The 27,856-nt window shown below is 46.7% G+C and overlaps 1 protein-coding gene across 3 annotated transcripts in view; it reads right to left on the bottom strand.

Annotated features, from left to right (window-relative positions):
• Positions 1-27,388, bottom strand: part of ACVRL1 (activin A receptor like type 1) — a 50,419-nt gene extending 23,031 nt beyond the window's left edge. For all 3 annotated transcript variants that reach the window (XR_014508039.1, XR_014508040.1, XM_083427668.1), the window contains exons 1-8: positions 26,855-27,388; positions 11,605-11,688; positions 10,583-10,804; positions 7,656-7,876; positions 7,088-7,187; positions 4,311-4,457; positions 2,738-3,013; positions 1,015-1,212 (exon numbers count right to left, since the gene is read on the bottom strand). Coding sequence is in view for 1 of the 3 variants with exons in the window: in XM_083427668.1 (XP_083283794.1) it covers positions 1,015-1,212; positions 2,738-3,013; positions 4,311-4,457; positions 7,088-7,187; positions 7,656-7,876; positions 10,583-10,804; positions 11,605-11,683 (1,243 nt within the window). In the remaining 2 variants the exon portion in view is untranslated. The remainder of the gene's footprint in view (positions 1-1,014; positions 1,213-2,737; positions 3,014-4,310; positions 4,458-7,087; positions 7,188-7,655; positions 7,877-10,582; positions 10,805-11,604; positions 11,689-26,854) is intronic.
• Between the last annotated feature and the right edge of the window lie 468 nt (positions 27,389-27,856).

Here is a 27,856-nt window from a genome sequence, read left to right as displayed (position 1 = left end):
TTGACAATTTAGACAGGCTGGCTGTGTGAGATGTTACAGCAGGGGCGGGAAACTGGATCTGGCTAGGGGAGCCAGATCTTGATCTCCCTGACCCACCCACCTTTCAATCACATGTCAGCACGATTCGGGGCGGAGGGGGGGGGGGACCTGTTTTTTGCCCGCATAGTTTGAAATAAAACCGTGCAGGAAAAGGCACAGCTTGCAAAATGCCAACATTCAGCTGATCATTGGAGATTGCAAAGCCACAGCACTCCATGTGACTCTGGCCAGGGACAGATGAAGACCCATAGAGCACACGAACCGATTGGCCCTATGAGAAACCCGCAAGCAGGATTGAAGCACAACAGCATTCTCCACACTTCCAATTCTCAGCCACTGATGTTCAGAGGCATGCTGCCTCCAACAGAGGCATCATACCAGAAGCCGAGCACTGCATAGAATGGTAAAATGCACATGGTCACTTGCTATGGGATGGAGACAGAACGTTCCAGAGGTATTTGCAGGTGGGGTGGGGGGAGTCCAGATGGGACTTTGGATGTCCTGGGAGGAATCTAGACACATATTAAAAACGTTGTGAGAATGCTTTTTAAAAAAACAACTTTGAAAAATATATTGAATTTGCCATAGCTCACAATCGCCATCTAGTGTCACATTTGTATAATGCATCTTACAACACACTTAAAAGGTTTGATTTGCAGCTGTATAGCTGAGTCCCTGATCTAATAAGACAGCAAGGACTGTTACTGCTTTTGCTGATCTGATGTAAGCCACTCCGGAAGCCCTTTTGGTTAATGAACTGGTTAAAAATGCTTAACACACTTTTACAGAAAAGCTTGGAAAACAAGCCACACGCTATGGCTTAGGACAAGGTTGAAGAGCCAGCAGTCCCAATGACATGGACAGCCACAGGTTTCCCATCTCTGGGCTAGGGAGCCATTTATGGCCATCGTGAAAAGTGGGGGATTGATGAACCAACTTGATTATACTTGAACCTTGAGATAATGGTCGCCTTACCGTTAACGACAGTTCTCCGGGCTATCTCCCAGAGGACGAGGCCATATGCCCAAATGTCGGTCCTCTTGAAGGATTCAAAGCGGTCCATTTGAATCTGTTCATCTAAAACTTCAGGGGCCATGTAGCGTTTTGTGCCCACCCTTGGGTTGTTGCCAATGTCCAAGTAGTCGCTGCTCTGGGAATGCATGACTGCCAGACCTGAGAGAGAAACAGTGCCAATGGTTAGAAGAATGCTGGTTTGTGATGGCAACTGATGAGCCTGTTACAACATCCTGCCAACTTATGCCAAGACTAAAGCATATACTAGTAACTGAATTACCGTTTTAAGCCTGCCTGAACAGAGCTGCTGTATGTGTTACTCATCAACAAGTACAGTGGTGCCCCGCAAGACGAAATTAATTCGTTCTGCGAGTTTTTTCATTCTACAAGTTTTTTCGTCGTGCGAAGCACCAATGTGTATTGACGGTTTCCCATAGGAATGCATTGGCGGTTTAAAAAAAAAAAGCAGAAGACGTTTCGTCTTGCGAAGCAAGCCCATAGGGAAATCCGTCTTGCGAAGCAGCTCAGAAAATGGAAAACTCTTTCGTCTTGCGAGGTTTTCGTCTTCCGAGGCATTCGTCTTGCGGGGCACCACTGTATTCTGAGTGAGTAAATGTTATTTTCACATTTTACAAGACTGTTCGTGTGATTATTGTTTAAGGGAGGGGGCAAAGGGGGGGGGAATGCCAGAAGAATCCAGTCTGCCTTAAAGCACCCTGGATTACTAAAAGGCTAAAACTAGCCTATCTAAGCTTCGCTTTTAAGCTGGACTCACAAACATGAGGAAGGATAATATCCAATAAATATACCCTCACCTAGCAACTATTCACATCCCTACACGAAAACCATACCTCTCCATTCTGGCTTGGAGTGGCTGGCAGCACTGATGGAGGAGGGCGGGTGCGGTGCGCACCGGGTGTCAGCCATGACAGCAGGTGACATCGCCATGCCACCCCCCCATGCTCGCTGCGTGTGCAGTGCCCCGGATGCTCGCTGCACAGGCGGTAGGCCACTAGGGATGACACTGCTGCAGGCGGCAAACAGTGCCCCGCCCGCTCGCCGAGTTGGCGGCTAGCCCCGCCCCCGCGCCACTCTGGGTGCCGGGGCAGGTAGCTCCGCCCCTGGCTAGCAGCCCACCTGCCTGCCTTTCTGTGTGCCCACTTGTGTGTAATCATTTGGAAACGGAACGCGGGTAGCGCTGTGGTCTAAACCACTGAGCATCTTGGGCTTGCCGATCAGAAGGTTGGCGGTTCCAATCCCTGTGACGGGTTGAGCTTCCGTTGCTCGGTCCCTGCTCCTGCCAACCTAGCAGTTCGAAAGCACACCAGTGCAAGTAGATAAATAGGTACCACTGCAGTGAGAAGATAAACAGCGTTTCCATGCGCTCTGGTTTCCGTTGCACCAGAAGCGGTTTAGTCCTGTGGCCATATGACTCAGAAAGCTGTCTGTGGACAAACGCTGGCTCCCTCGACCTGAAAGTGAGATGAGCGCCGCAACCCCAGAGTTGCCTTTGACTGGACTTAACCGTCCAGGGGTCCTTTACCTTTCTTTTTCATCACTCAGAAGATGCAAGAGTCAGACTTCCCGGCGACTCTCTTCTTCCCCTCAAAAGCTTCCTAATTCCTTAAGCAGAGGTTGGACCAGCATTTCCAGTGCCCCACCTCAGCACCTAAAGTCTACTTACCCAGATCAGCGATGCAGCACTGCTTGTTGTTCTTGACTAAGATGTTCCTACTCTTTAGGTCCCGGTGAGCAATGGCTGGCTTGCCCTGGGTACCAAAGATCTCCACGTGGAGATGGAGGAGGCCGCAGATGATGGAGTTGGCGAAGAGCAGGCAGCTCTCCACATCCAGCGCCGTGTGCTGAAGGTAGTCGTAGAGGGAGCCGTGCTCATGGTAGTGGGTGATCAGCCACAGCTGGGTGCTGGAGTTCCTGGAGGTCATGTCGGAGGCAATGAATCCTGCGGTCGGTTGAAGGAGGGCAGAAATCAGGAGTGGACCCCACACAAGGGCATGAATGATCAAGGGGCTTCAGAAAGAAATGCAAAATGGCTGCCCGTTTTGCCCTAAGGAAATTTTAGGAGGGGATTGTGGGAGTGAGGGGTAGGTGAAATAAGAAGGATGGAGGAAAAAGGGAGAGAAGCAGGAAAAGGTGAAGCTAGGATAGGCATAGGCAAATTCGGCCCTCCAGATGTTTTGGGACTACAACTCCCATCATCCCTAGCTAACAGGACCAGTGGTCAGGGATAATGGGAGTTGTAGTCTCAAAACATCTGGAGGGCCGAGTTTGCCTATGCCTGAGCTAGGATAACTAGGAAGGGATTGCAGAGGAGCAGACAAGAGTAAAAACTGAAGAAGGGCATTGGTGAACTGAGAATAGATGTTATGCTGTTGGACCCACAGCCCATTCTCAATACTCTGCTCTGACTGGCAGTAGGCCTCAAACTCATTCTTCACGATTCCAAACAGAGGCATCTCCTAGGTTTGCTATCTGTGACTGCACAGAGGCAGAAGGAGGAGAAAATAAAGGAGATGTGAGGTAGGGATGGACAAATACTGCCATTTCGGTTTTGCTCAGTTCTTCATTTTTCCAATCTGGAGTTTTCAACCTTTCCGTACTGGTTTGTGACCTCTGTTTTCAAAAGCACCTATTAAAATTCACCAGCAGTTTAGGGCTTATTTCTCCTAATATACAGATTTTGGTGGCAATTTTGCCCAATATATACATTCTGCAAAGCACATTAATATTTTCCCTAATACAATGCACTTTTGTATGTTATCTTCCGAAGCACACACATTTTTACGCACTTTGCCCTAGTATATTCATTTCTGTACACGTTACTTGGTTAGTGAAATGAATGGCAAAATTCAAAGATTGTAAATTTTGAAGACTTTATATACAGTAGTACCTTGGTTCTTGAATGTAATCCATTCCCGAAGTCAGTTTGACTTCTGAAACGTTCGAAAACCAAGGCGCGGCTTCTGAATGGCGCAGAAACAATAGCCGACAGCTGCATCAGATATTCGGCTTCCGAAAAATGTTCAAAAGCCGAAACACTTACTTCCGGATTTTCAGCGTTCGGGAGCTGAAATGTTCGAGTACCAAGGCATTCAAGAACCAAGGTTCCACTGTATATATATTTAGTGCTTTTTAAAAATATAAAAGGTGTCAGAACTGCGCTCTAAAAAAAAAAAGGATTGACAATACTGATTTATCTGTGCTGACATTTCCGGAAAAACTGCCCCATTTCTGCTCACCTAAGATGTTGTCATGCCTCAGCAGCACTGTGTTGTAGATCTCTGTCTCACGGAACCACGACTGCTCATCCCGGGACGAGAAGATCTTGACCGCCACGTTTTCCCCATGCCACGTAGCACGCCACACCTCCCCATATCGTCCTTTGCCTGTTGGGGGTGACAGATTTCACACTTGGTTTTGCTTACCTCCATCTAGGTTCATCATCCTGAGCTGGTGCATAAACATACACTAAAGAATGTTAGCATACATATTTCCTTTTACCCACTTTTACCCATTGTTGTCTTTTTAATTGTATATATTGCTTGTTTTAGGGACGCGGGTGGCGCTGTGGGTTAAACCCCAGAGCCTAGGACTTGCCGATCAGAAGGTCGGTGGTTTGAATCCCCGCGATGGGGTGAGCTCCCGTTGCTCGGTCTCTGCTCCTTCCCACCTAGCGGTTCGAAAGCACGTCAAAGTGCAAGTAGATAAATAGGTACCACTCCGGCGGGAAGGTAAACGGCGTTTCCATGCGCTGCTCTGGTTCGCCAGAAGCGGCTTAGTCATGCCGGCTCCCTCGGTCAATAAAGCGAGATGAGCACCGCAACCCCAGAGTCGGTCATGACTGGACCAAATGGTCAGGGGTCCCTTTACCTTTTGCTTGTTTTATGTTGTTATGGCCATCGGCTAATGCGAATAAAGTTTATCTATCTATCTATCTATCACCTATCTATCTATTTTTCCTGTGCCACAGGCATCAGCCATTGAGATGCAAAATCCATTTTTGCCTGAGACGATGTGGGAATTGCTACCCAGGCAGAGGCGGAGCTAGCTGTTCTGGCACCTGGACTGGCGCGCATGCTGTGCGCATGGGGGCGGAGCCATGGGGCAGGGCAAACGTTCCAGGGAGGTGGGGCGAGTGTCCCAGAGGGGCACCGCAGCGAGCCTTCCAGAGGGCGAGCCGCGCCACTTTCCCAGTAGCCTTCCTCCCTTCCTTTTGACAGCTTGGGGGAGGCTCTCCCCCAAGGAAGCAGCCCGGGAGTGGGGGGTGATGGCGCACGGCCCACCCGCGACTCCCAAGCCTCTCCTGAGCTGTCAGAATGAAAGGGGAAGGGGGAAAGGCTGCTGGGAAAGCGGCACAACTCTGCCCCTTTGCCCGATGGCTCGGGGTAGACTTGGGAGTTGTGGGTGGGCGGCGTGCTGTATGTCACCCCCCTCAGTGATGACACCTGGGGAGGCGCCCCTACCGCCCCCTTCCTCCGCCCCTGCACCCAGGGTCAACCTCTTCATGCATCTTACTAGAGATAGCAGAAAGCAGGGGAGTCCTAAGCATGAGGCAAACATGGGGTAAAGGTAAAGGGACCCCTGACCATTAGGTCCAGTCGTGACTGACTCTGGGGTTGCGGCGCTCATCTTGCTTTATACTAAGCCGCTTCTGGCGAACCAGAGCAGTGCACGGAAACGCCGTTTACCTTCTCGCCGGAGCAGTACTTATTTATCTACTTGCACTTTGTGCTTTCAAATTGCTAGGTTGGCAGGAGCAGGGACCGAGCAACGGGAGCTCACCCCGTTGCAGGGATTTGAACCGCCACCCTTCTGATCGGCAAGTCCTAGGCTCTGTGGTTTAACCCACAGCGCCACCTGCGTAAAGGGTAATAATGGAGATCTCCCAAGCTGACCTGGTTTATGGTGATCTGCAAAACTGGCAACTTTTGCTTGTGTTAAACAATTTGGACAGTCCATTCCCCTAAAATACAGGTCTCCCACGGCGTGAAGAAAACCACAGGCCGGCACAAGGTGTGGTCATATCAACTGTGCTAATTGGATCTGGGCTTTGAGCATGGGATTTTCTGTCCCCAACCGAAAACTGGAAGGGTGTCAGTTGCATAACTGAGCATGAGAGACAGACAACGTTTAGAAGATTCCTTATTGCTGTCAATACACATGCAATTTTTCCTCACTCAAAATGAGTGATGGATAAAGTGGTTCTGAAGATACCAGTTCAGTCACTGTAAAAAGCATAGAAGCCCAACTGTGATGACAGCAACTCGTGTCTCTTCCCTGCAGTCCCTGGAAGAGTTTTTTGAACTGTTTTCAAAATGTTTGCTTTTAAAAAAAAAACATCCTTGAACACATGAACAAATTAAGTTCACCTTTAAGGTTAGGATCCAGTTGGATGAGTGGGTAATAATAATAATAATAATAATAATAATAATAATAATAAAATTATTTTTACCCTGCTCATCTGGCTGGGTTTCCTCAGCCACTCTGGGCAGCTCCCAACAGAATATTAATAATAATAACAATAAAGCGACAAAACGTCCAACTTTAAAAACTTCCCTAAACAGAAGAAGAAGAAGAGTTTGGATTTGATATCCCGCCTTTCACTCCCTTTAAGGAGTCTCAAAGCGGCTCACATTCTCCTTTCCCTTCCTCCCCCACAACAAACACTCTGTGAGGTGAGTGGGGCTGAGAGACTTCAAAGAAGTGTGACTGGCCCAAGGTCACCCAGCAGCTGCATGTGGAGGAGCGGAGACGCGAACCCAGTTCCCCAGATTACGAGACTACCGCTCTTAACCACTACACCACACTGGCTCTGGACTGGATGCACAATCTGTGTGAACAACACCACCTTTCTTGGGCTTGCTATTTGTGATGGCAATTCCACACAATGCTGAGCAAAGGAATGGCTCGAGAGTCCAGAGTTTAGGAGAGAGCTGGAAAATATGATCCTGTTTTCACACACACTAGGAAGTTCTCGGTTGGTGACAATTTGCACACCGGGTTTCTTGCTGCTTACCGACACATTCAACCAGGCTGATCTGCCGAGCGACGGTTCTTTGGACGAGGAAGGGGAGCCCAGAGCCGCTCCCGGTGGTGCAGTCATCGTTCAGCAGGTTCTAAATGCAATTTGAAACAAGCAGTGACACACAGAGGGGCGGCAAGTGAGACACACTTCAGGGAAATGGCAACAGCTAACAACGATCTACCAAGCCGTATTCAATGCACTTTTATCATAGGACCACCCAGAGATCTATGGCTGAAATTGCATAAAGAATCAAATAATCATAATCATGAGAATCATTTCAATGCTTTCAATACCTGCCTTTCTCGTCCCAAACAAGCTCTACTCTAGAATGCCGATTTCAAAAATCGGCGCTGTAGAACTCTGTGACGTCAAGCAACGCATCTGCGCACGCGCGGGTTGCAATTCGGCGCATGCACAAAGAGCGATTTAGCGCTTCTGCGCATGTGCGACCGCCGAAACTCGGAGGTAACCCGTTCTGGTAGTTCTGGGTTTTGACGTGTCCGTAACCTAAAAAAGCGCAACGTGAAGCGTCTGTAACCCGAGGTATGACTGTACTTACTTTTAAGGTACTGTCACCAAGCGTGGATGGCTTCAGTATGAAATCCATGTCCTCCAGATCATCAGGCCTCAACCGTATCCGTCTCTGCCGGCTCTGGAACACCTTCCATACAGACAGCCCCACCAACGCAGCGAGAAGCAGAAAAGCAAAGAGGGGGACCAGGGTCATCAGGAGAAGGTTCTTCAGAGAAGGACTCTCTTCTTCAGGCTGATTTTCTTCACCTGGTTGGAAAGAAAGGAACTGAACTCAGTTATTGTCGCTTCTCTAATGGTGAGGAGTCCCCTTGGCATTGTCACTATTCATTTCTTAGTACAGAAAGTATTATTTCAAAATAATTTTTAAAATTGATTTTCTTTTCTCATAACAAATATCCAATATCACTACAAAATATTCATTTTCAAATCCACCCCCCCTCCCTGTTGACTTCCCTCAGCTTCCATTTCTGGTTTATTACATCAAATGATACATTCTGCTGTTTGTATATAATACTGTGTTATCATATTGTTATACTTCTTGTCCTCTATGAATAAAATGGTAACTGTTTATTTAAATCCTGCCAACGAGTCCATTTTTGTTGTTGTTTCTGCAAATATATTGTAAAGGGCTCCCATTCTTTTTCAAAATCACTATTGTCCTTTTCACGCAATTTGTCCGTTAACTTTGCTAACTCTGCATGGCTCATCAACTTTTCTTGCCCTTGTTCTTTTGATGGTACTTTTCTGGTCTTCTAAAGGTAAAGGTAAAGGTAAAGGTAAAGGGACCCCTGACCATTAGGTCCAGTCGTGACTGAATCTGGGGTTGCAGCGCTCATCTCCTTTATTGGCTGAGGGAGATGGCGTACAGTTTCCGGATCAGGTGGCCAGCATGACTATGCCGCTTCTGGTGAACCAGAGCAGTGCACGGAAACGCCGTTTACCTTCCTGCCGGAGTGGTACCTATTTATCTACTTGCACTTCATGCTTTTGAATTGCTGGTTTGGCAGGAGCAGGGACCGAGCAACGGGAGTTCACACTGTCGCGGGGATTCAAACTGCCGACCTTCTGATTGGCAAGCCCTAGGCTCTGTGGTTTAACCCACAGCGCCACCTGCATCCTTTCTGGCCTTCTAGTTTTGTGCCATTAATATTCTTGCCGCTGTTGTAGCATACATATATAGTGTCCGTTTTTCTTTCGACAACACTTGTCCTAAAATAGCTAACAAAAAAAGCTTCTGGTTTTTTTAAAAACAAATGTTATTTTAAACATTTTTTTTCAATTCATTGTACAGGGTGAGTCCTTTAAAAGAGGCCCCGTGGATACAGAGTACACATGTTCCATGGGGCCTCTTTTAAAAGACTCACCCTGTATATAATTTCCCTTTTAAAAAAATAATAATCTTGTAATCCCACCACATGTGGTAAAATGTACCTTCCCCTTCCTTACATCCTAGTACAGAAAGTATTGATCTGATATGTAGAGATCTTTCCTATTCTGATTAGTTTAGCACTGTTCTAGAAGGTTTATTTCTACGTGAGAGAAACAGGAAGAAGTTTCTGATGGGTTATTTCTCTGGGAAGCTGTAGATAAAAAGGTAAAGGTACCCCTGCCCGTACGGGCCAGTCTTGACAGACTCTAGGGTTGTGCGCCCATCTCACTCAAGAGGCCGGGAGCCAGCGCTGTCCGAAGACACTTCCGGGTCACGTGGCCAGCATGACATCGCTGCTCTGGCGAGCCAGAGCCGCACACGGAAACGCCGTTTACCTTCCCGCTAGTAAGCGGTCCCTATTTATCTACTTGCACCCGAGAGTGCTTTCGAACTCCTAGGTTGGCAGGCGCTGGGACCGAGCGACGGGAGCGCACCCTGCCGCGGGGATTCGAACCGCCGACCTTTCGATCGGCAAGCCCTAGGCGCTGAGGCTTTTACCCACAGCGCCACCCGCGTCCCTAAGCTGTAGATAGCTGGTTTAAATTGGTTCTGTTATGTTTCTGTCAAGGTCGTACTGACTATAATAGCAAGACCAGGAGAAGCACGGGGCTCATTCACTTTCTACCTCTTTGTTCTGGTGTTCTGTTCTGTATGCTTAGTGTTAAGGTTAAGTCTTATTATCAATTTATAAGTTTTATTGTTTTTTGCTGCAACTGGATTTTTATGGACCATGCCAATCCGGAATGTACTGGATTTGTGACCATTATGTTCATTTCCCTTCAGTATCTGTAAAGTTCTGCTGGATGAAGTACAATTACCTCTTTGTCTATTTTTTGGAAACTCTGCTATGTGTTTAAGTTTTTTTTCCTGCTCCCCACCTTCAATGGGCGACAGACATTCACTCCAATCAAATGGCAATCCAGCTGCTACCTGTGGGATCTCCTACCTATGGGAGCTAATAATAATCCATAGCTGTCAACTTACAGACTTGAAAATAAGGGACCAGCAGCCTCGAAAATAAGGGATCAGGAGCCAAAATAAGGGATTTTCCCAACACAGGTATGTTCAACTTCTGAGCCCCTCCGAGCCAAAGGCAGAAAGCCCAGCCAGTAGCCAAACAAAGCCTCAAGAGGTGGTTCCCACAGCGCAGCAACCCGGCAAAGGGGATGCAGCAAGGGAAACCACCGTCACCTCTCCGCTGGGAAGCGCTGAGCAAAGGCGAGTCCCCAGGCAACGCAGCCGATTTGATCGGCACAAGGCATGCAAGCTCCACCCCCCAGTCATTCTTAGACTCCTTATTGGGTGAGCAACGCAGTTGGAGCCTCCCTCCTCCCTGGCCGGCAGGGAGGGAAAGAGAGGAGCTGCTTCCTTTGAAACCCGGGAAATTTAAGGGACATCATCAACAGGGGACAGCAGCGGGACACAGCGCTGGGATAAGGGACTTTCCCGCCAAATAAGGGACGGTTGACAGCTATGTAATAATCCTCGAGGCTAGGTCCCTGCAAGAGAAAGCATAGCTGTACCTGGTAACTGGATGGTGCGATTCAAATTACACATGTCGGTTGAGCAACATATGATGGCAGTTTTTGTCGTATGGGAGCCTCTGCAGAACTCAGACATGGATTGAAAGCACCCTTTCTTGTGGATCATTACCCCCTCGGTCAGATGCTTGCTCACAAAACACAGCTTCCCTGTACAAGTGCTATTGAGACAGTTTGGATGTTCACACACACAGTTCAGCAGATCTGCAGGAAGACAAAAGAAGGACAGTGTTTCCCCCTGATGTTTGAGCCTTTGATTCTTCCCTGCCCAGTAAGGATGATGGAGAAACGTGGTTCAGATTTTGCCACAAACCTACCTGATTTGTATTTTCCAAAACAAGATGCGCAAACTGAATCACAGCTAGCCTTTGAAATCTATATTTCTCTGAATTTTGGGATGCTGTTCCCCAGCCAAATTACGTGTACAAAAACGTGAAAATTCAGGGAAAGTGTGCATAAAATGCATACACATTAGTAAAAATGGCATATGAAATACATTGGGAAGATTGTTTGGAAGAATGTGTAAAACAGGAAAACTTGAGTTCAAAAAGGCATCTATTAGGAGACATCTGCGCTAAAACAGTTATGGTCTTTCAATTTAAAAATCACAAACTGATACAGAAATGTAAAATTGAGTAGGGAAGTTTATAAACGAAATATGATTTATTTCTTTAATGACAATTGACTTGAAATAAGCTGCTAGTTATGCAGCCATAATGCATAAGCTTTTTTTTGGGGGGGGGGGTGGAACTGATGTGGAAATGTGGAAAACACAACTTTAGACAGGAAAAATTACAAACTGGAAGCAACGTAAATTGACAGATGTGTTCAATCCTCCATACTCGGTGGCGGAACTAGCTGAGTAGCTAGTGGGGCCTAGTCCTGAAGCTAAGTGTCTCTAAGAAACAGCTGCCTCTTTGGCAAACAGCTGTTTTTGCAAGAGGGCCTGATGCCAAAATCTGTGCCTCTCCCCACTCTGCCTGACACAGTTGTCTCCCACTCACCTTTTCCTCCGGCCGCCTCGATGTTTCTTGGCAGGCTCATGATGGCCACGAAAAGGCCAGCGATAGCTCTTTGCCGCATTTTCTCTACAAAAAGGGCAGAATGAGTTAAGGAAGGGGATCATGGAAGAAGATTTCAGACACATAGGATAACAGCATTTGTCTCACCAAAGATATGCTACATTGAGATTTATACATTTACCTATTTTTAAATGTATTCAATAATAATAATAATAATAATAATAATAATAATAATAATATATTTATACCCCGCCCATCTGGCTGGACTTCCCCAGCCACTCAGGGCAGCTTCCAACCAAATATTAAAATACAGTAATACATGAAACATTAAAAGCTTTCCTAAACAGGGCTATCTTCAGATGTCTGCTCTAGAACATCTGGGGCATGGAACTGAACGAAGGGGAGGTGACCACAGTCTTCATCTCTCAGGACCTGGTGTGCGAAGTTGAGTGTTGTTGAACTGATGGGGAACACTGACCATAGAGTTATACAGTCGTACCTTGGATCCCAAACACCTTGCAAGGTGAACATTTTGGCTCCCAGACACGGAAATGACTGTTCCAGTTTGCGAACTATTTTTGGTAGCCAAACGTCTGATGGGGCTTCTTCAGCTTCCACTTGGCTGCAGGAGCTTCCTGCAGCCAATCAGAAGCTGCGCTTTGGTTTCCAAACGTTTTGGAAGTCAAATGGACTTCCGGAACAGATTCTGTTTGACTTCCAAAGTACGACTGCATACTTATAGATTTGGGGGTGGTACCCCCTAAATCCTAGAAATTAATAAATGGTAGGATTTTGATTATTTGGGATATGAAAAGAGAAAGACAAGGTGCAGAGGAATTCCTGAGCAAGCCTATGCAAAATGACCTGGCCAAGCTAGGACCACTACGAAAAAAATACAGGGCCTTTGAGAGCCACTAGCAATGCAAGAGAACTCTCCTTCCCCCTTGCCTTGAGGTGTGAACAGAGACTGGGAGTTTGGAAGGTTGGCAGGGTATGAGGTGACAGGACAAGAGAGTTTTTAGGGAGTGTTCTAGGAAGAAGGAAAAAGGAAGAGCGGGCTCCATCTTGGGCAGGCTGGCTGAAGGCAGACTGCAGTGCTGTGGGGGACTAGAGGATGCCAGCACAGTTAACCAGAAGAATCAGGTCACTATTAGAAGCAAGAAGGCATCCTTCAGAGAACAGGATGTCTTGTCCAAATGAGAACAGCACTTCTCGTCGTTCATGTTTAGCACAAAGGTGTTGGGCAGGGAGCTATTCTGCAGGTCTGCAAAGAGAAGGCAGGCTTTTGAGCAGCCACTGTCTTCTATTCACTGACTCTTCATGATGAAACCCTATCTGGAGATGATGGTGTGCTAAATTAGAAAACCTGCCCATCACATGGGGAGCGTTTCTGAGCTGCAATTGTGGGTATACAGTCGTACCTTGGATCCCAAACAACGTTTTGGCTCCCAAATGCTGCGAACCGGTGTTCCGGTTTGCGAACGTTCTTTGGAACCCGAACGTCCGACCGGGCTTCCACAGCTTCTGATTGGCTGCAGGAGCTTCCTGCAGCCAATCGAAAGCTGCACCTTGGTTTTGGAAGTTGAACGGACTTCCGGAACGGATTCCGTTTGACTCCAGGTACCACTGCACTGGTTTCCACTTTTGTTGTTTTTAAAGGAGAGAAGGGTTTCTAATTTTGCTTCTTGGAAAGATCTGGCCTCAAAGGATGCTGAGTTCATCCTGCGCTGTTGTGCGATTGGATTCTTTTTCGTGCTACGCTGCCTGGCTGTGCTCCAAGCTGTCCCTTCTGTATCTCCATGAGCTGAGGCCAGCTGTTGATTTCAGGGACTCAGGGGTTTTGTCGCAGGCTTATCGCTAACATAAAAATACTCTTTGCAGGAATCCAGAAATGTTCCAGCTGCTCCACTGAAGAGACAGGAGTGGGAAGGCGGTTGGGTGGGCTTTTCTGTTTTGTATTTTTGGATTGCTTGTTTGTTCATTTCCTTGTGAAACAGAAACTCTTGCCAAACTAAACCTCTGGGAGTCTTGACCTCACCCATGCCCCTTCCAATTCCTGCAAGCTTCCCCTTCGTCAATACAGGCAAAATTTGGGTCCTGGGAGTCTGAGACCGTTCTTGTCCTGCGTCGCCCACAAATTCCTAGCATAAACAAGTCACCACTCAGCTTCCTGCTATTCAAGAATTCCAGTGTGTAGCCAGGGCGTTGCAGCCCGGACAGGAATCAAGATTGTTTAGATTCTGTCCTTGATGTTTGGGGGTGGAAAGGGAGATAGGCAAGCAAAGGGACCAGTCTGCAAAGATCTATCAGAGAAAGGCATATGCTGCATGGCTCCAGCCTTGGAAGAATAGCAACTCCCCCAGAAACAGCTTGCTTTGTTTTTGCCGGTGGAGGGGAAGTTGAGGCTAAAGCTCAGAGAACATTGGCCTGTAAATAGTGATATCAGAAAGGAAGACTAAGATCAAGATCCTGTGCAGAGGGAATGTTGGCTCCTTGCAAATCAGAAGTCTGTATCGAGAGCTGGTCCCCCCCTCTCTTTTCTAGCACAACGCCCCCCCCCCCCATTTCAGCCTTTGGGCTCCTCCAGACAACCTCTTTACTGAGCATGCACCTTGATTTGCTTGTCCAAAGCATATACAGAGGTTAGATTGAGCATTTGTTGTGGTTTGTTTGTTCTTGTTTTTTTATATTTTATTGGTTTTTAGCTTACAAAATTATAAAACATACCTCACAGTTTATCACAGATACATTCTTATTTGGACTTCCATCAGCACCTCTGATAATCCTCTGTCTTAATCCTGCCTTTCTTAACTTAATATTGCCATTAAATCTTTTAACATATCATCTCTCTTTTTCCATTTTTACAATATTTCTAATATTACTCCTCACAGAACTTCTTGCAAACCTACAAATGTCATCTGATCATCACAAATACTTTTCAGATAGTCCGTAAATTTACTCCAGTCTTCTGTAAACTTCTGGTCTTGCTGGTTTTGGATCCTTCCTGTTAGTTTGTCCAATTCCACATGCAGTGTTGTGGTTTGTTTGAATGGAGGTTATACACAGGGCTTTTTTCAGCCGGAACTTGCAGGAACACAGTTCCGGCACCTCTCAGGTGGGCACCATTGCCATTATAACAGACCTTCCAAGTGTCCCTATTTTCTAGGGACAGTCCCAGATTTACAAAAGCAGCCCTGGTTTCTGATTTGATCCCAGAATGTCCCGATTTTCCTTAGGCCAGGGGTGTCCAAACTTTTTTCAAAGAGGGCCAGATTTGATGAAGTGAACATGCATGAGGGCCCACCAAAGTTGTTGACCTATTTTTAGGATTGAAGTTGTTGAGTTTTGGGGGATTTAACCACAAAGTTGTTGAGCTTTTTTTTAGGATTGAGGTTGCTGACCTTCTTTTAGGGTTGAAGTTGTGGAGATTTTTATGGATTTTACCCCAGGAAATAAACTGTCACAGGGGCTGGATTAAACGAACCAGCGGGCCAAATTAGACCCCGGAAATGGACTTTGCTCATGCCTGCCTTAAAGGTAAAGGTAAAGGGACCCCTGACCATTAGGTCCAGTCGTGACCGACTCTGGGGTTATGGCACTCATCTCGCTTTATTGGCCAATGGAGCCGGCGTACAGCTTCCGGATCATGTGGCCAGCATGACTAAACCACTTCTGGCGAACCAGAGCAGCGCACGGAAACACCATTTACCTTCCCGTCGGAGTGATACCTATTTATCTACTTGCACTTTGACATGCTTTCGAACTGCTAGGTTGGCAGGAGCAGGGACCGAGCAACGGGAGCTCACCCGTTGCGGGGATTTGAACCGCCGACCTTCTGATCAGCAAGTCCTAGGTTCTGTGGTTTAACCCACAGCGCCACCCGCGTCCCTCATGCCTGCCTTAGGCCATCCATATTTTCAGAAGAGAAATGTTGGAGGGTATGTTATAAGAGGACAAGGGAGGCATTCATGGTGAGTTCTGGCACCTCTTTTTCTTTAAAAAATAGCACTGGTTATACAACCATGAGCATCCATTTGATCTTTTTGCAGCAGTACAGTTATAACAATTAGTTCATTCCACACCTTTGAATGCATTTCTCCATCGCTCAAGAGTACCTCCAGACTGTGACTCTTTTTGCAAGATTCAGGTGCATACCAGAGCTTTGCACAGGCAATTATGGATTAAAGGGCTCTGTTTCCCCAGCACAACAAATCCACTTTAAAAGAGAATTGGTCTTTTTGCGGCCTGGTAAGTGTGGGAGGAACAAATGATTAATGGGAATGTATGTAAACATAAATCAGGATAAATACTCATTGTCGTACAACTGCCCCGCTGACAAATCAGACTGGATGCTCAATAGAGACATTTTCTGTCTATCATCTTTCCTCCCACTCTGTTCTCAATTTCTGCTCATTTTCATCCTCTTGGACAGCCCGACAGCTACAACACTTCAGCATTGCCTTTGCTCCAGCTGCTGAATCCCAGATTTTTCTGTCCGAGATGGGGAACCTTGTGACCTCGTCATTTCACAACTGGCCTGATCTCTAGTTCTCATAGACACTGTCTGCATCGAAGTCCCTGGAGGATGCGCCAAAGAGGCGCCTTCTTGTGTCTACTGCTCTCCAGATCCTTCTTGGATGAGACCAGGGAATCGTCAAATCGAGCATTTCTATAAATCGGCTCCATCGCAGCCCATTTAAAAAGGTAAAGGACCCCTGGACAGTTAAGTCCAGTCAAAGGCGACTATAGGGTTGTGGCGTTCATCTTGCTTTCAGGCCGAGGGAGCCGGTGTTTGTCCACAAACAGCTTTCCGGGTCATGTAGCTGGCATGACTAAACCGCTTCTGGCACAACGGGACACCATGACGGAAACCAGAGCGCACAGGAATGCCGTTTACCTTCCCGACGCAGCGGTACCTATTTATCTACTTCAGTGGTGTCCAAACTTTTTTCAAAGAGGGCAAGATTTGATGAAGTGAAGGGCCGTGAGGGCCAATCAAAGGGCCCACAAAATCCTTTTTTAGGATTGAAGTTGTTGAGCTTTTTTATGATTTTACCCCAAAGTTGTTGAGCCTTTTTTTAGGGTTGAAATTGTGGAGGTTTTTTACCCCAGGAAATAAACTGCCACGGGGCTGGATTAAACCGACTGGCAGGCCGGATTAGGCCCCTGAAATGGACTTTGGACATGCCTGATCTACTTGCAGTAGCGTGCTTTCAGACTGCTAAGTTGGCAGGAGCAGGGACTGAGCAATGGGAGCTCACCCAGTTGCGGGGATTCAAACCGCCGACCTTCTGATCTGCAGGCCCTAGGCTCCCTGGTTTAACCCACAGCGCCACCCGCATCTCTTTTACAGCCCATGTACAGAGGAGGAGAAAGGTGAAAAGTATGCGTGTGCACTTAAGAGCTTTTGAATGGATTGCCAAAGCATCACTTTAATGGTCTATCTATCTCTCATCTATATCTATCTATCTATCATCTATCATCTATCTATCTATCATCTATATATCTATCATCTATCTATCATCTATCTATCTATCTATCTATCTATCTATCTATCTATCATCTATCTATCTATCATCTATCTATCTCATAATCCCAGTCATCTATTGCATGCTAATGGGAACCAAATACCTGTATTTTTGGTCACTAGACAAATGCATGGAGTATAGCTCTGCCAAAGGTTCTTCTTGGTCATGACAGGTAAATAAAGGTAAAGGTAAAGGTACCCCTGACCGTTAGCTCCAGTCGCGGATGACTCTGGGGTTGCATGCCCATCTCGCTCTATAGGCCAAGGGCGCCGGCGTTTGTCTGCAGACAGCTTCCGGGTCATGTGGCCAGCATGACTAAGCCGCTTCTGGCGAACCAGAGCAGCACACGGAAACACCGTTTATCTTCCCGCCAGAGCGGTACCTATTTATCTACTTGCACTTTGACGTGCTTTTGATCTGCTAGGTGGGCAGGAGCTGGGACCGAACAACAGGAGCTCACCCCGTCGCGGGGATTTGAACCGCCGACCTTCCGATTGGCAAGCCCTAGGCTCTGTGGTTTAGACGACAGTGCCACCCGTGCATAGCTGTCAACTTACAGATTTGAAAATAAGGGACTAGCAGCCTCGAAAATAAGGGATCAGCAGCCAAAATAAGGGGTTTTCCGAAGACAGGTATGTTCAACTTCTGAGCCCCTCCGAGCCAAAGGCAGAAAGCCCAGCCAGCAGTCAAGCGAAGCCTCAAGCCTCAAGGAAAACCACTGTTACCTCTCCGCTGGGAAGCGCTGAGCAAAGGCGAGTCCCCAGGCAACATGGCCGATTTGATCGGCACAAGGCATGCAAGCTCCACCCCGCAGTCCTTCTTAGACTTCTTATTGGGTGAGCAACGCAGCCAAGCAACACAGTTGGAGCCTCCCTCCTCCCTGGCCGGCAGGCAGGGAGTGAGAGGAGCTGCTTCCTTTGAAACCCGGGAAATTTAAGGGACATCATCAATAAGGGACAGCAGCGGGACACGGCGCTGGGATAAGGGACTTTCCCGCCAAATAAGGGACACTTGACAGCTATGCACCCATGTCCCTGACAGGTAAATGAAACCCCCCCAATTCAGTATGCCTCTGAAGGCCAGTTATTGGGAACAAAAGCAGGAGAGGGCTATTATTGCCCTCATGCCCTGCCTGTGAGCTTTCCAGAGATATCTGGTTGGCCATTGCACGGGACGCAGGGTGTTGGACTAGAATGACCCTTGTTCCAATTCAGCAGGGCTCATCGTACGGTCATCGTTTTTGACATTTAAAAACCCCTAAAATGACATGAAGCTGAGCAGGAAGTGGAACTGATTATACAAGTCGGAACTTGCTGCCAGTGCAGGATTTTGCTGCTGAATGGAACGGGTGCTAACATTTGGCATGTGCTGATGTGGTCTCCTTCAGGGTGCACTGAAGCCACACACCAGAAAAACTGCAGCGGTCATTGCGGTTTGAGGCTTGTGAGCCGGCCACATGGTGAAGCAATTGCACGGTTGCTCCACCACAGGCAGAATTTGGCAGGCTTCCTCGTAAGCCACATTTCCTGCTTGCCAGCTTGCTTACGGGAACGGATCCCAATTTCCGCACTCACAAGACCTCCTCTTTGTACCTTTGTCGCTGTTGGGATTCAGCCACATAGTGGATAATTCGGACGGCACAATGAAAGTTGACTTGGCACTCTTGTGTAACAATCAATCTCCACCCACGCACATATCCAAACCCATGCCCATATTTTGCTATAAGGCAAGTGATGGGAAAATGCACTAAAAAGTGTGGGATGACACATGCTTGACACAACATCATATAACCTCCCCACAAACAAATCAGAATGAACGCTACATGTTATGTACTGAGATGAATCCTAGATCAGAATGCCACAGTCTGATTGGTCCGCAGGAGCCACCCAATCCAACTCCAGGTGGAAGTGAATCAGCGACCTGATTGGCCTGCAGGAGCAGCCCGGAATTAGCCAATCACATTGTGTAAATAATGTATATATAGCTAGACTTTCTGAGGAAAGTTTCATTCATTGCTACTATGAGCTGAATAAAGAGCATGAAATTCACACTTGACTCCAAGTATATTTCACTACATAAACAGGTTGTCTAGAAGAGACTGGATTTAAATCGGGACAGTTTGTCTATTTAGCTCAATGCTATCTCCACCACCAGCAGCACTCTCTGGGGTCTCTCAGGCAGACAGAGGGTCTCTCCCATCATGTGCTACTTGGTTTTTTTAACTGGAGATGGCAGGGACTGAACCTGGGACCAAGCATGTTATCTACCATAGAGCTATGGTTCTTTTCCTAGAAGGCCAAACCTTCCATAAGGCAGAGGGAGGCAGTCAATGTGGAGGAACAGGGACTGGACAGACCTGTGCGCAACAAGCGCCCTGCATCTCTTGAGGTAGGCTGCTGCCCCCTGGTGGGCTGGAGGACTCTGACCTGTTTCTGGTGTCAGTGTAAGATTCAAATGCCAGTCAACTGGTTTTGCCTTTTGCACGTGAACTGAGTGAGTGAGAAGCCATCTTGCGCTTCGCATCCTCCAACAAAATATCTGGGGCCAGCCCTTGAGATTTTGCATTTTGTTGTTGTTGTTTAGGTTCAGGCAGGTTTCAACCATTTTGTGGCTTTTTCTCTCAAGACACCACCTATCGTGGGTTCTTGAACTTCCTACCTTTCGCAGCTGGTGTTTCATAAAAGCTAAGAGTATGCATTATATGTAGGGCTGCCTCTGAAGACGGTTCAGAAACTCCCGCTAGTGCAGAATTCAGTGGCCAGGTTGCTCACTGGAGCAAGACGGTTTGAGCATATTACACCGATCCTGGTCCGAATGCACTGGCTACCAATTAGTTTCCGGGCCCAAATCAAAGTGCTGGTTTTGACCTATAAAGCCTTAAATGGCTCAGGACCACAATACCTTAAGGACCGTCTCTTTCCATATGAACCTACCCAGACCCTGAGATCATCTTCTGAGGCCCTCCTTCGTGTGCCTTCTCCTCGAGAGGTCTGGAGGGGGGCAACACGAGAACAGGACCTTCTTGGCAGTGGCTCCCCATCTGTGGAATGCTCTCCCCAGGGAAGTTTGCCTGGTGCCTTCATCATACACCTTTAGGCGCCAGGCAAAAGTGTTTCTTTTTAACCAGGTAGGTAGCCGGGTTGGTCTTTTTTATTTATTAAAAAAATGTCCAGTAGCACCTTAGAGACCAACTAAGTTTGTTCTTGGTATAAGCTTTCGTGTGCATGCACACTTCTTCAGATACACTGAAACAGAAGTCATCAGACCCTTATATATCATGGAAGGGTGGGGTGGGGTTTTTCTCAGGAGGGTAGTGGGAGATGGGTGATTGACTCAATGGGTATGGTAAACCTGTAGAGGACTATTAATGACTGCAATTAGTCCTACAGAAAAAAGCAAGGGATTGTATGCAGATGATCAGCATATGTAATGAGACAGGAATCCAATATCTCTATTAAGACCAGGTCTCTCCATAGTTTTCACTTTAGTGATAAGTTGTTATTCAGCAACTTCTTTTTAACCAGGCCTTTGGTTGATCTGTTTGCATAGCTGTCAACGTTTCCCTTTTTTAAAAGGGAAATTCCCTTATTCCGAATAGGATTCCTCGCAAGAAAAGGGAAAAGTTAACAACTATGTCTATTTGACATCCTATACCCTTTTAAAATGTGGTGTTTTCCGGGGTGTGTTGTTTTTATTCTGATTATATATGGTGTGATCTTTTCTGTGAACTGCCCTGAGACCTCCAGGTATAGGTATATACCTCAAATATATATAATATATAAACTCAAATAATGATGATGATGATGATAATAATAATAATAATAATAATAATAATAGTATGAGCTAGACGTCCATGGTTCAGATCTTAGCTGAGGGCACTGAGTGCCCTTCAATAAGCCCCTCTCTCAGCCTGGACGCCCATCCAGTAGCAGGTAGTACAGATGGAGCTGCGCCGCTGACCTGTCTCCCCAACACTGTGTGCCATTGCCAGGTACTGAGAAACCGAGGGGCAAAGAAGCAAGGAGCTCAGAATGGGGATTGTGCGATGGCAGAGCCAATCTGATGCTATGCCCAAACTCTGGCAAGCACCCTGCTGCTTTGCCCCTCTTCCTCTTGGTAATACCTGAAGGAGCGTCTCCACCCCCGTTGTTCTGCCTGGACCCTGAGGTCCATTGCCGAGGGCCTTCTGGCGGTTCCCTCGCTGCGAGAAGTCAAGTTACAGGGAACCAGGCAGAGGGCCTTCTCGGTATTGGCACCTGCCCTGTGGAACACCCTCCCACCAGATGTCGAAAAGAAAAACAACTACCAGACTTTGAGAAGACATCTGACGGCAGCCCTGTTTAGGGAAGCTTTTAATGTTTAATTGATTATTGTATTTTAATATTCTGCTGGAAGCCGCCCAGAGTGGCTGGGGTATAAATAAATAAATAATTATTATTATTATTATTTTATTAACAGAAGTGGTGTACGGTGTTGGCAAGCCAAGTCAGCAATATAGCCCCCGATCTGCCCCCGTGCTGCTGGGCTGGGTGCTTTTGCCCCCATTCTAATCTGTAATATGTCACAAGTATAATACTCATTGTAGGATCTTTGTAAGGATTGCTGAGAAGATGATAAGAAGAAAAGTCCTCTGTAAATGCCAAGTACCATTCTGTGGCTGGAAACCTCAAACGCATTTGTTGGTTCTGCTTTTTGAAGGCCAAAATAGTACTCATGACTTGGTTCCTTTTTAAAATAAATAAATAAATAAAAGCCAGGGCGTGTGACTTCAAGGATGATATTTGGCTTTGTTTCAAGGTTAGGGGCTGGAGAATTTCCCACGGGTGCAGTCCTCCCTGCAGTGACCAGCTATTTTTTAAAAACCGAGTGCCTGTGATGGAGTGAAGAGTACACAACTGGGTGACAGATTCGCAATCTAAAGCCACATCCATACCATGCTTTTAAGGTGCTACAATGCCACTTTAAACAGTAATAATAATAATAATAATAATAATAATAATAATAATAATAATAATAATTTATTATTTATACCCCGCCCATCTGGCTGGGCTTCCCCAGCCACTCTGGGTGGCTTCCCAAAAAATATTAAAATACTGTAATACATCAAACATTAAAAGCTTCCCTAAACAGGGCTGCCTTCAGATGTCTTCTAAAAGTCTGGTAGTTGTTGTTCTCTTTGACTTCTGGTGGGAGGGCGTTCCACAGGGAGGGCGTCACTACCGAGAAGGCCCTCTGCCTGGTTACCTGTAACTTGGCTTCTCGCAGTGAGCGAACCGCCATGTCATGGCTTCCCCCAAACAATTCTGGGAGTTGTACTTGAGAGTTGTTGGAAGGCCCCTCTTCTGTTAAAACACAGAGCCTAGGACTTGCCGATCAGAAGGTTGGCGGTTCGAAGGTTGGCGGGGTGAGCTCCCGTTGCTTGGTCCCTGCTCCTGCCAACCTAGCAGTTCGAAAGCACGTCAAAGTGCAAGTAGATAAATAGGTACCGCTCCGGCGGGAGGGTAAACGGCGTTTCCATGCGCTGCTCTGGTTCGCCAGAAGCGGCTTAGTCATGCTGGCCACATGACCCGGAAGCTGTACGCCAGCTCCCTCGGCCAAGAAAGCGAGATGAGCGCCGCAACCTCAGAGTTGGTCATGACTGGACCTAATGGTCAGGGGTCCCTTTACCTTTAACCATTCTCAGCACCCAAAAAAAACTACACCTCACAGAATTATTTGGGGGGAAGAAGCCACAACTGTTTAAAGTGGTATAATAGTGCCCTAAAAATGTAGGTGGCCTAAGAGGACACCTAGAGTTTACCTCACAGGTATTGTCATTTCAGCCGGCTTCCTAAAATTTTTACAAAATGCATGAAAATCTCACCACACATTTCAAAAGAACAGTGGTACCTCGGTTTAAGAACAGCGCTGTTCACAATCTATTCAGTTTACGAACTCCGTAAAACTGGAAGTAGCATCCCGGTTTGTGAATTTTACCTCGGACTAAAAACGGAATCCAAATGGTGGAAGGGCACCGGTGGCGGGAGGCCTCATTAGGCAAAGCACGCCTTGGTTTAAGAACGGTTTCAGTTTAAGAACGGACCTATTGGAACGGATTAAGTTCGTAAAACGAGGTACCACTGTATATTTTTTACCCTTTGAGTTGCGGAAAGCTGTGTTTCAGATGCTGTTGGCTCCAATTTCCATCTTCCCTTGCCTTTGACAATACTGATTGTGGCTTATCCAAGTTCAACAACATCAGGCTCCCTGTGTCTGGGCCGCACAGCAACACAACTCAGAAATCGGCACAATAAACTTTCATAGTTCACTTTTGCGAGATGAGTGTATGTGTGTGCAGTTACAATTCTACAAACCCTCCAAATGTCCCTTTTTTCGGGAGGTTGTCCCGGATTTACAGAAGCTGTCCTGGTTTCTGATTTTATCTGGAATTTTATGCAGGGGTTATGTTCTGGGGATTGCATCTAAAGCCAAAACCGCGTATAGTCAGGGCTTTTTCTTCAGCCGGAACTCTCTGGAACTCAGTTCCGGCAACCTTTCAGGTTATAATGGCCTTTGCCATTATAAGAGAACAAGAGAGGCGTTCATGGTGAGTTACGGCACCTCTTTTTCTAGAAAAATAGCACTGCGTATAGCCAAACCCCATTTTTCCTGGAACCCTGTACCCTTTCTGCCCTCTTTTTAATTGTTTTACAAATTTTTGCCACACGCATAAAGCTAAATGCACACAAGTTAAATGCATGCAAATTGTGGGCTTACTGCAATAGTTTTGCTCAGGTCTGAGTTTTATTTACTTATCTGAACAATTTATATGCCATTTTATTATAATCAACTCTAAGCAGGGTGCAAAAAGATAAAAACCAGATAAAACTATAAAACCAGAATTTCTGCGGGAATAGAAAAGCCTTCAATAGGCCTGATGTCTTCTCGTGCTACTTTTACACTGCTAAACTTTTGTTTTGAGAAGCTAGGTACAAATAAACTGATCTGATCCAATGGACTTACAGGGGTCCCCTTAGATAGGCATGTGTATTACTTTAGTTGTGAAGCACAAAATTCACATTTCCACCCGCCCTTCCACACTTTACAAGGGTGTCTACATTCCTGATGTGTTAGACCAGATGCTTCTGTCTCTCCAGATGTTGTTGGCCTACAACTCTAATCAGCCCCAGTCAGCCTGGCCAGTGGTCGAGGAAAATGTGATTTGCAGAAATACTCCGAGCATGTGCAGTTTTGCATTTTAGAAATTGACGTAAATCACAGCATAGTTTCTGTTGTCATGAATGGAAATAAAATGAGATTCGCTTTTGCTCACAAAAGTTATGCGCACAGTATTAGGTAAAATTGCACAAAGGTGTGACTATTAGGGCAAATCTGCACCGTGATGCTAACAAATTTTCGCAAACTTAAATAAATTCGCAGACTGGTGTGGAGATGCAGAGAGCGGAACTTAAGATAGGAAAACTGAGAGAAAGCAAAATTGATAGATTCGTCTGTTCCTAGCTGGAACCAGACATTGGGGTGCAAAACATGGCCTATGAATATGAGCCTTTGCCAAACAGTTGCAAAAGCAGAAGGGGAGGGTATGATTTGGAGTGGAAAAATGGAGGTGGAGGGGGAGGTGCTTAACCCTTATCCCACCCACTACCATCCTCCTGCAACCTCCTCCTTTCAGCTCCGTTTTCCTGCAACATGGAAGGAACTAAGCATCTCACTAAGGCAATTGTTTGATTGCCAGATGGAGCAATCCTCTTCTCCATTCCCTGCATAATGTTCTGGTGGTTCTTCTGACTCCTTCCCCGCCCCCAGCTAATTTTAGGGCGGGGGGCACATGGGGGAGGAGAGGGGGGAATAGCCCCATTGTGCAGGTGGAAGCCTTTGAAAAGGACTTCCGCTTTTGAATCCTGTGCAAGGACTGACATCTGCAGTGGTAGCTGACTTAACAATTTCAGGAATCTGTAGCTTCCTCAGGAACCAGCCATTGAGGAAATTAGAATTTCTCTATACTACCTGGATTAATAAAGTTGTATCCTCTGCTTTGTCAGGTTGCCCTTTCGCTGTGTTCAAGAATGCCACACTAAATAGATTTTGAACGGACATGCCTATCAATTTCAGATGCAGGCAGAGACAAAATCACTACAACACAGGAGTGGGGTGGGGTAGCCAGTGACCCTCTACGTGTTGTTGGACTCTCTACTGCCATGAGGCCCAGCTAGCATGGCCAGTGGTCCAAGCCGATGTGTGTTGTTGTCTAAACACACCTGGAAGGCACAAGATTCTCCACCACTGCCATAAATCCTCTTACAGCTGCTCTTATACCTGAAGGAGCATCTCCACTACCATCGTTCAGCCTGGGGTCCACTTCCAAGGGCTTCACTGCGAGAAGTAAGGTTACAGGGAACCAGGCAGAGGGCCTTCTCAGTAGTGGCGCCCGCCCTGTGGAACACCCTCCCATCAGATATCAAGGAAATAAACAAGTACAGTGGTACCTCAGGTTCCATACGCTTCAGGTTACATATGCTTCAGGTTACAGACTCCGCTAACCCAGAAATCGTGCTTCAGGTTAAGAACTTTGCTTCAGGATGAGAACAGAAATCGTGCTCTGGCGGCGCGGCAGCAGCAGCAGAAGGCCCTGTTAGCTAAAGTGGTGCTTCAGCTTAAGAACAGTTTCAGGTTAAGAAGGGACCTCCGGAATGAATTAAGTACAGTGGTGCCTCGCAAGACGAAAAGAATCCGTTCCGCGAGTCTTTTCGTCTTGCGGTTTTTTCGTCTTGCGAAGCAAGCCCATTAGCGGAGTAGCGCTATTAGCGCTATTGGCAGTTTAAGGGCTAAAAACGGCTTTTTAAGGCTTAAGGGATTAGCGGTTTTGCTGCTAAAATGCTTTTAGCAGCTTAGCACTTCAGGAAATGGGGTTTTGGAGCGGAAAAAACCCTCAATTTTCGTCTTGCGAAGCAAGCCCATAGGGAAATTCGTCTTGCGAAGCGCCTCTGCAAACGGAAAACCCTTTCGTCTTGCGAGTTTTCCGTCTTGCGAGGCATTCGTCTTGCGGGGCACCACTGTACTTAACCAAAGGTACCACTGTATCTGACTTTTAGAAGACATGTGTTTAGGGAAGTTTTAAATGTTTGATCTCTTATTGTGTTTTAAATATTCTGTTGGGAGCCACCCAGAGTGGCTGGGGAAACCCAGTCAGATGGGCGGGGTATAAATAAAAGAAATCATAATTATTATTGTGGTCAGCTTTCACTGCCAGAGGTCTGGCACCCCCCCCCCAGATTCCCACGACCCACAAATGAAATATTTCAACCCACCCCTGGAAACATCTGTTTTGATTTTTCTCCGCAAATTGGTGCTGCTGTCTAGCATCGTCCTTGCGACGTTTTCCCCCAAGGATTTCGCCATAATCCCCCAGCTGAGCTGAGCTCAACAAGAGTCCATTGCAATGGTCAGTTGGTTTTGTGGAGGAGCTCAAGGGAGCTGGTCTGTCCTGTCTGAGAGCCAGGCTAGAAAAAAACCGAAGATGCTAAATGCTGCTAGGAATTTGATTTCAGTAGTGATGCATTTCAATCTTTTCTCCATTCTTTTATGAGGGGCCTGGTGCCTAAAGATCGGATCTTAGAAATTCCTGTTTTGCTTGACAGATTCTTTTTTTTAAAAAAAACCCGCAAGTAAAAATGAAAATGTCAGAAACATTGAATCCAACTTACCCAGAAGTCTATGTAGGTGGAAGAGAGTGAAGCTTAGGCACGTCCTGTATCCTGCTGCCTTCCTGCTTTCAACGGGCCTCGGCTAAAAGTTTTCTTCGGTACCAAAGTCTGAAGTGTTGTTTTTTTAAAACACCAGCAGATGCATGTATTTAGATCACCCTGGGGAGCTCCTCACCATTCTCAGATGCCTGGCCTGATACAGAATCATGGGTCTCCTTTCCGATGACCGTACGAACCTTCCTGAATTTTCCAACTTTAAAGGCGCAGCGTCCCCTGATTCAGTCTGAATCTCCTTTCTGGCAAAGCGTATCCCAGGGAGGCCGGCGTATCGAAAGCAGGGTTGATTAAATGGGGAGCAGGAGCCAGGATTCTTTTCTACAGCCCCCTCTGCACTTTCCCTCTCGCTCTGAAAGCAGTGGTTTGGCAAGCTCTGGAAGTGGGAGAAGTTAAAAATGTTTCTTATTACTGCCTCTTCCTGCTTGGCTTTTCTCCACCACTCCCAGCTAATAAAGCATTTCCTATTGCAAAGCACAGATCTACACACACACACACACACACACACACACACACACAGTCCCTCCCTCCCTCTCTTCCCCCAGAACACAGTAGGGTCCTGCGCAATTATTCTTCATGATCTCCTATTTCTGACAACTAAGTGATTCTTATTGCCTCACCTTACTCTGTTTCATTCCTCCAGCTGATCGGTTACTTTTTTATCTGTTTTCATTTTCAGAATGCAGTTGACTAATTTGGGGGGTGGGAGTGGGGGCTGTCAACCAGATCAGTCTCTATTTCACCAGTCTGGGCAGAAAGATTATGCCCTATTGCTGTCAGGCAACCAGAACAGTGATCCAGCCAGCCACCAAAACCCACAGTCCTGGCTACAAGCTTTGTGGATGCCTTGGGCCAGCTGCCGTCACAGGACAGAGGTCTGTGGACCAGACAAGGCAGTGACCTTGAAGAGAGATCCTATGTTAGTTGAGAATTGGAGTGTGCTTGGAC

This window comes from Podarcis tiliguerta (assembly GCF_965153285.1).
Source record: "Podarcis tiliguerta genome assembly, chromosome: 2".
NCBI classification, from domain to species: domain Eukaryota; kingdom Metazoa; phylum Chordata; class Lepidosauria; order Squamata; family Lacertidae; genus Podarcis; species Podarcis tiliguerta.
The sequence above is the reverse complement of the archived record's forward strand: the minus strand, read 5'-3'. Positions and strand labels throughout refer to the sequence as shown.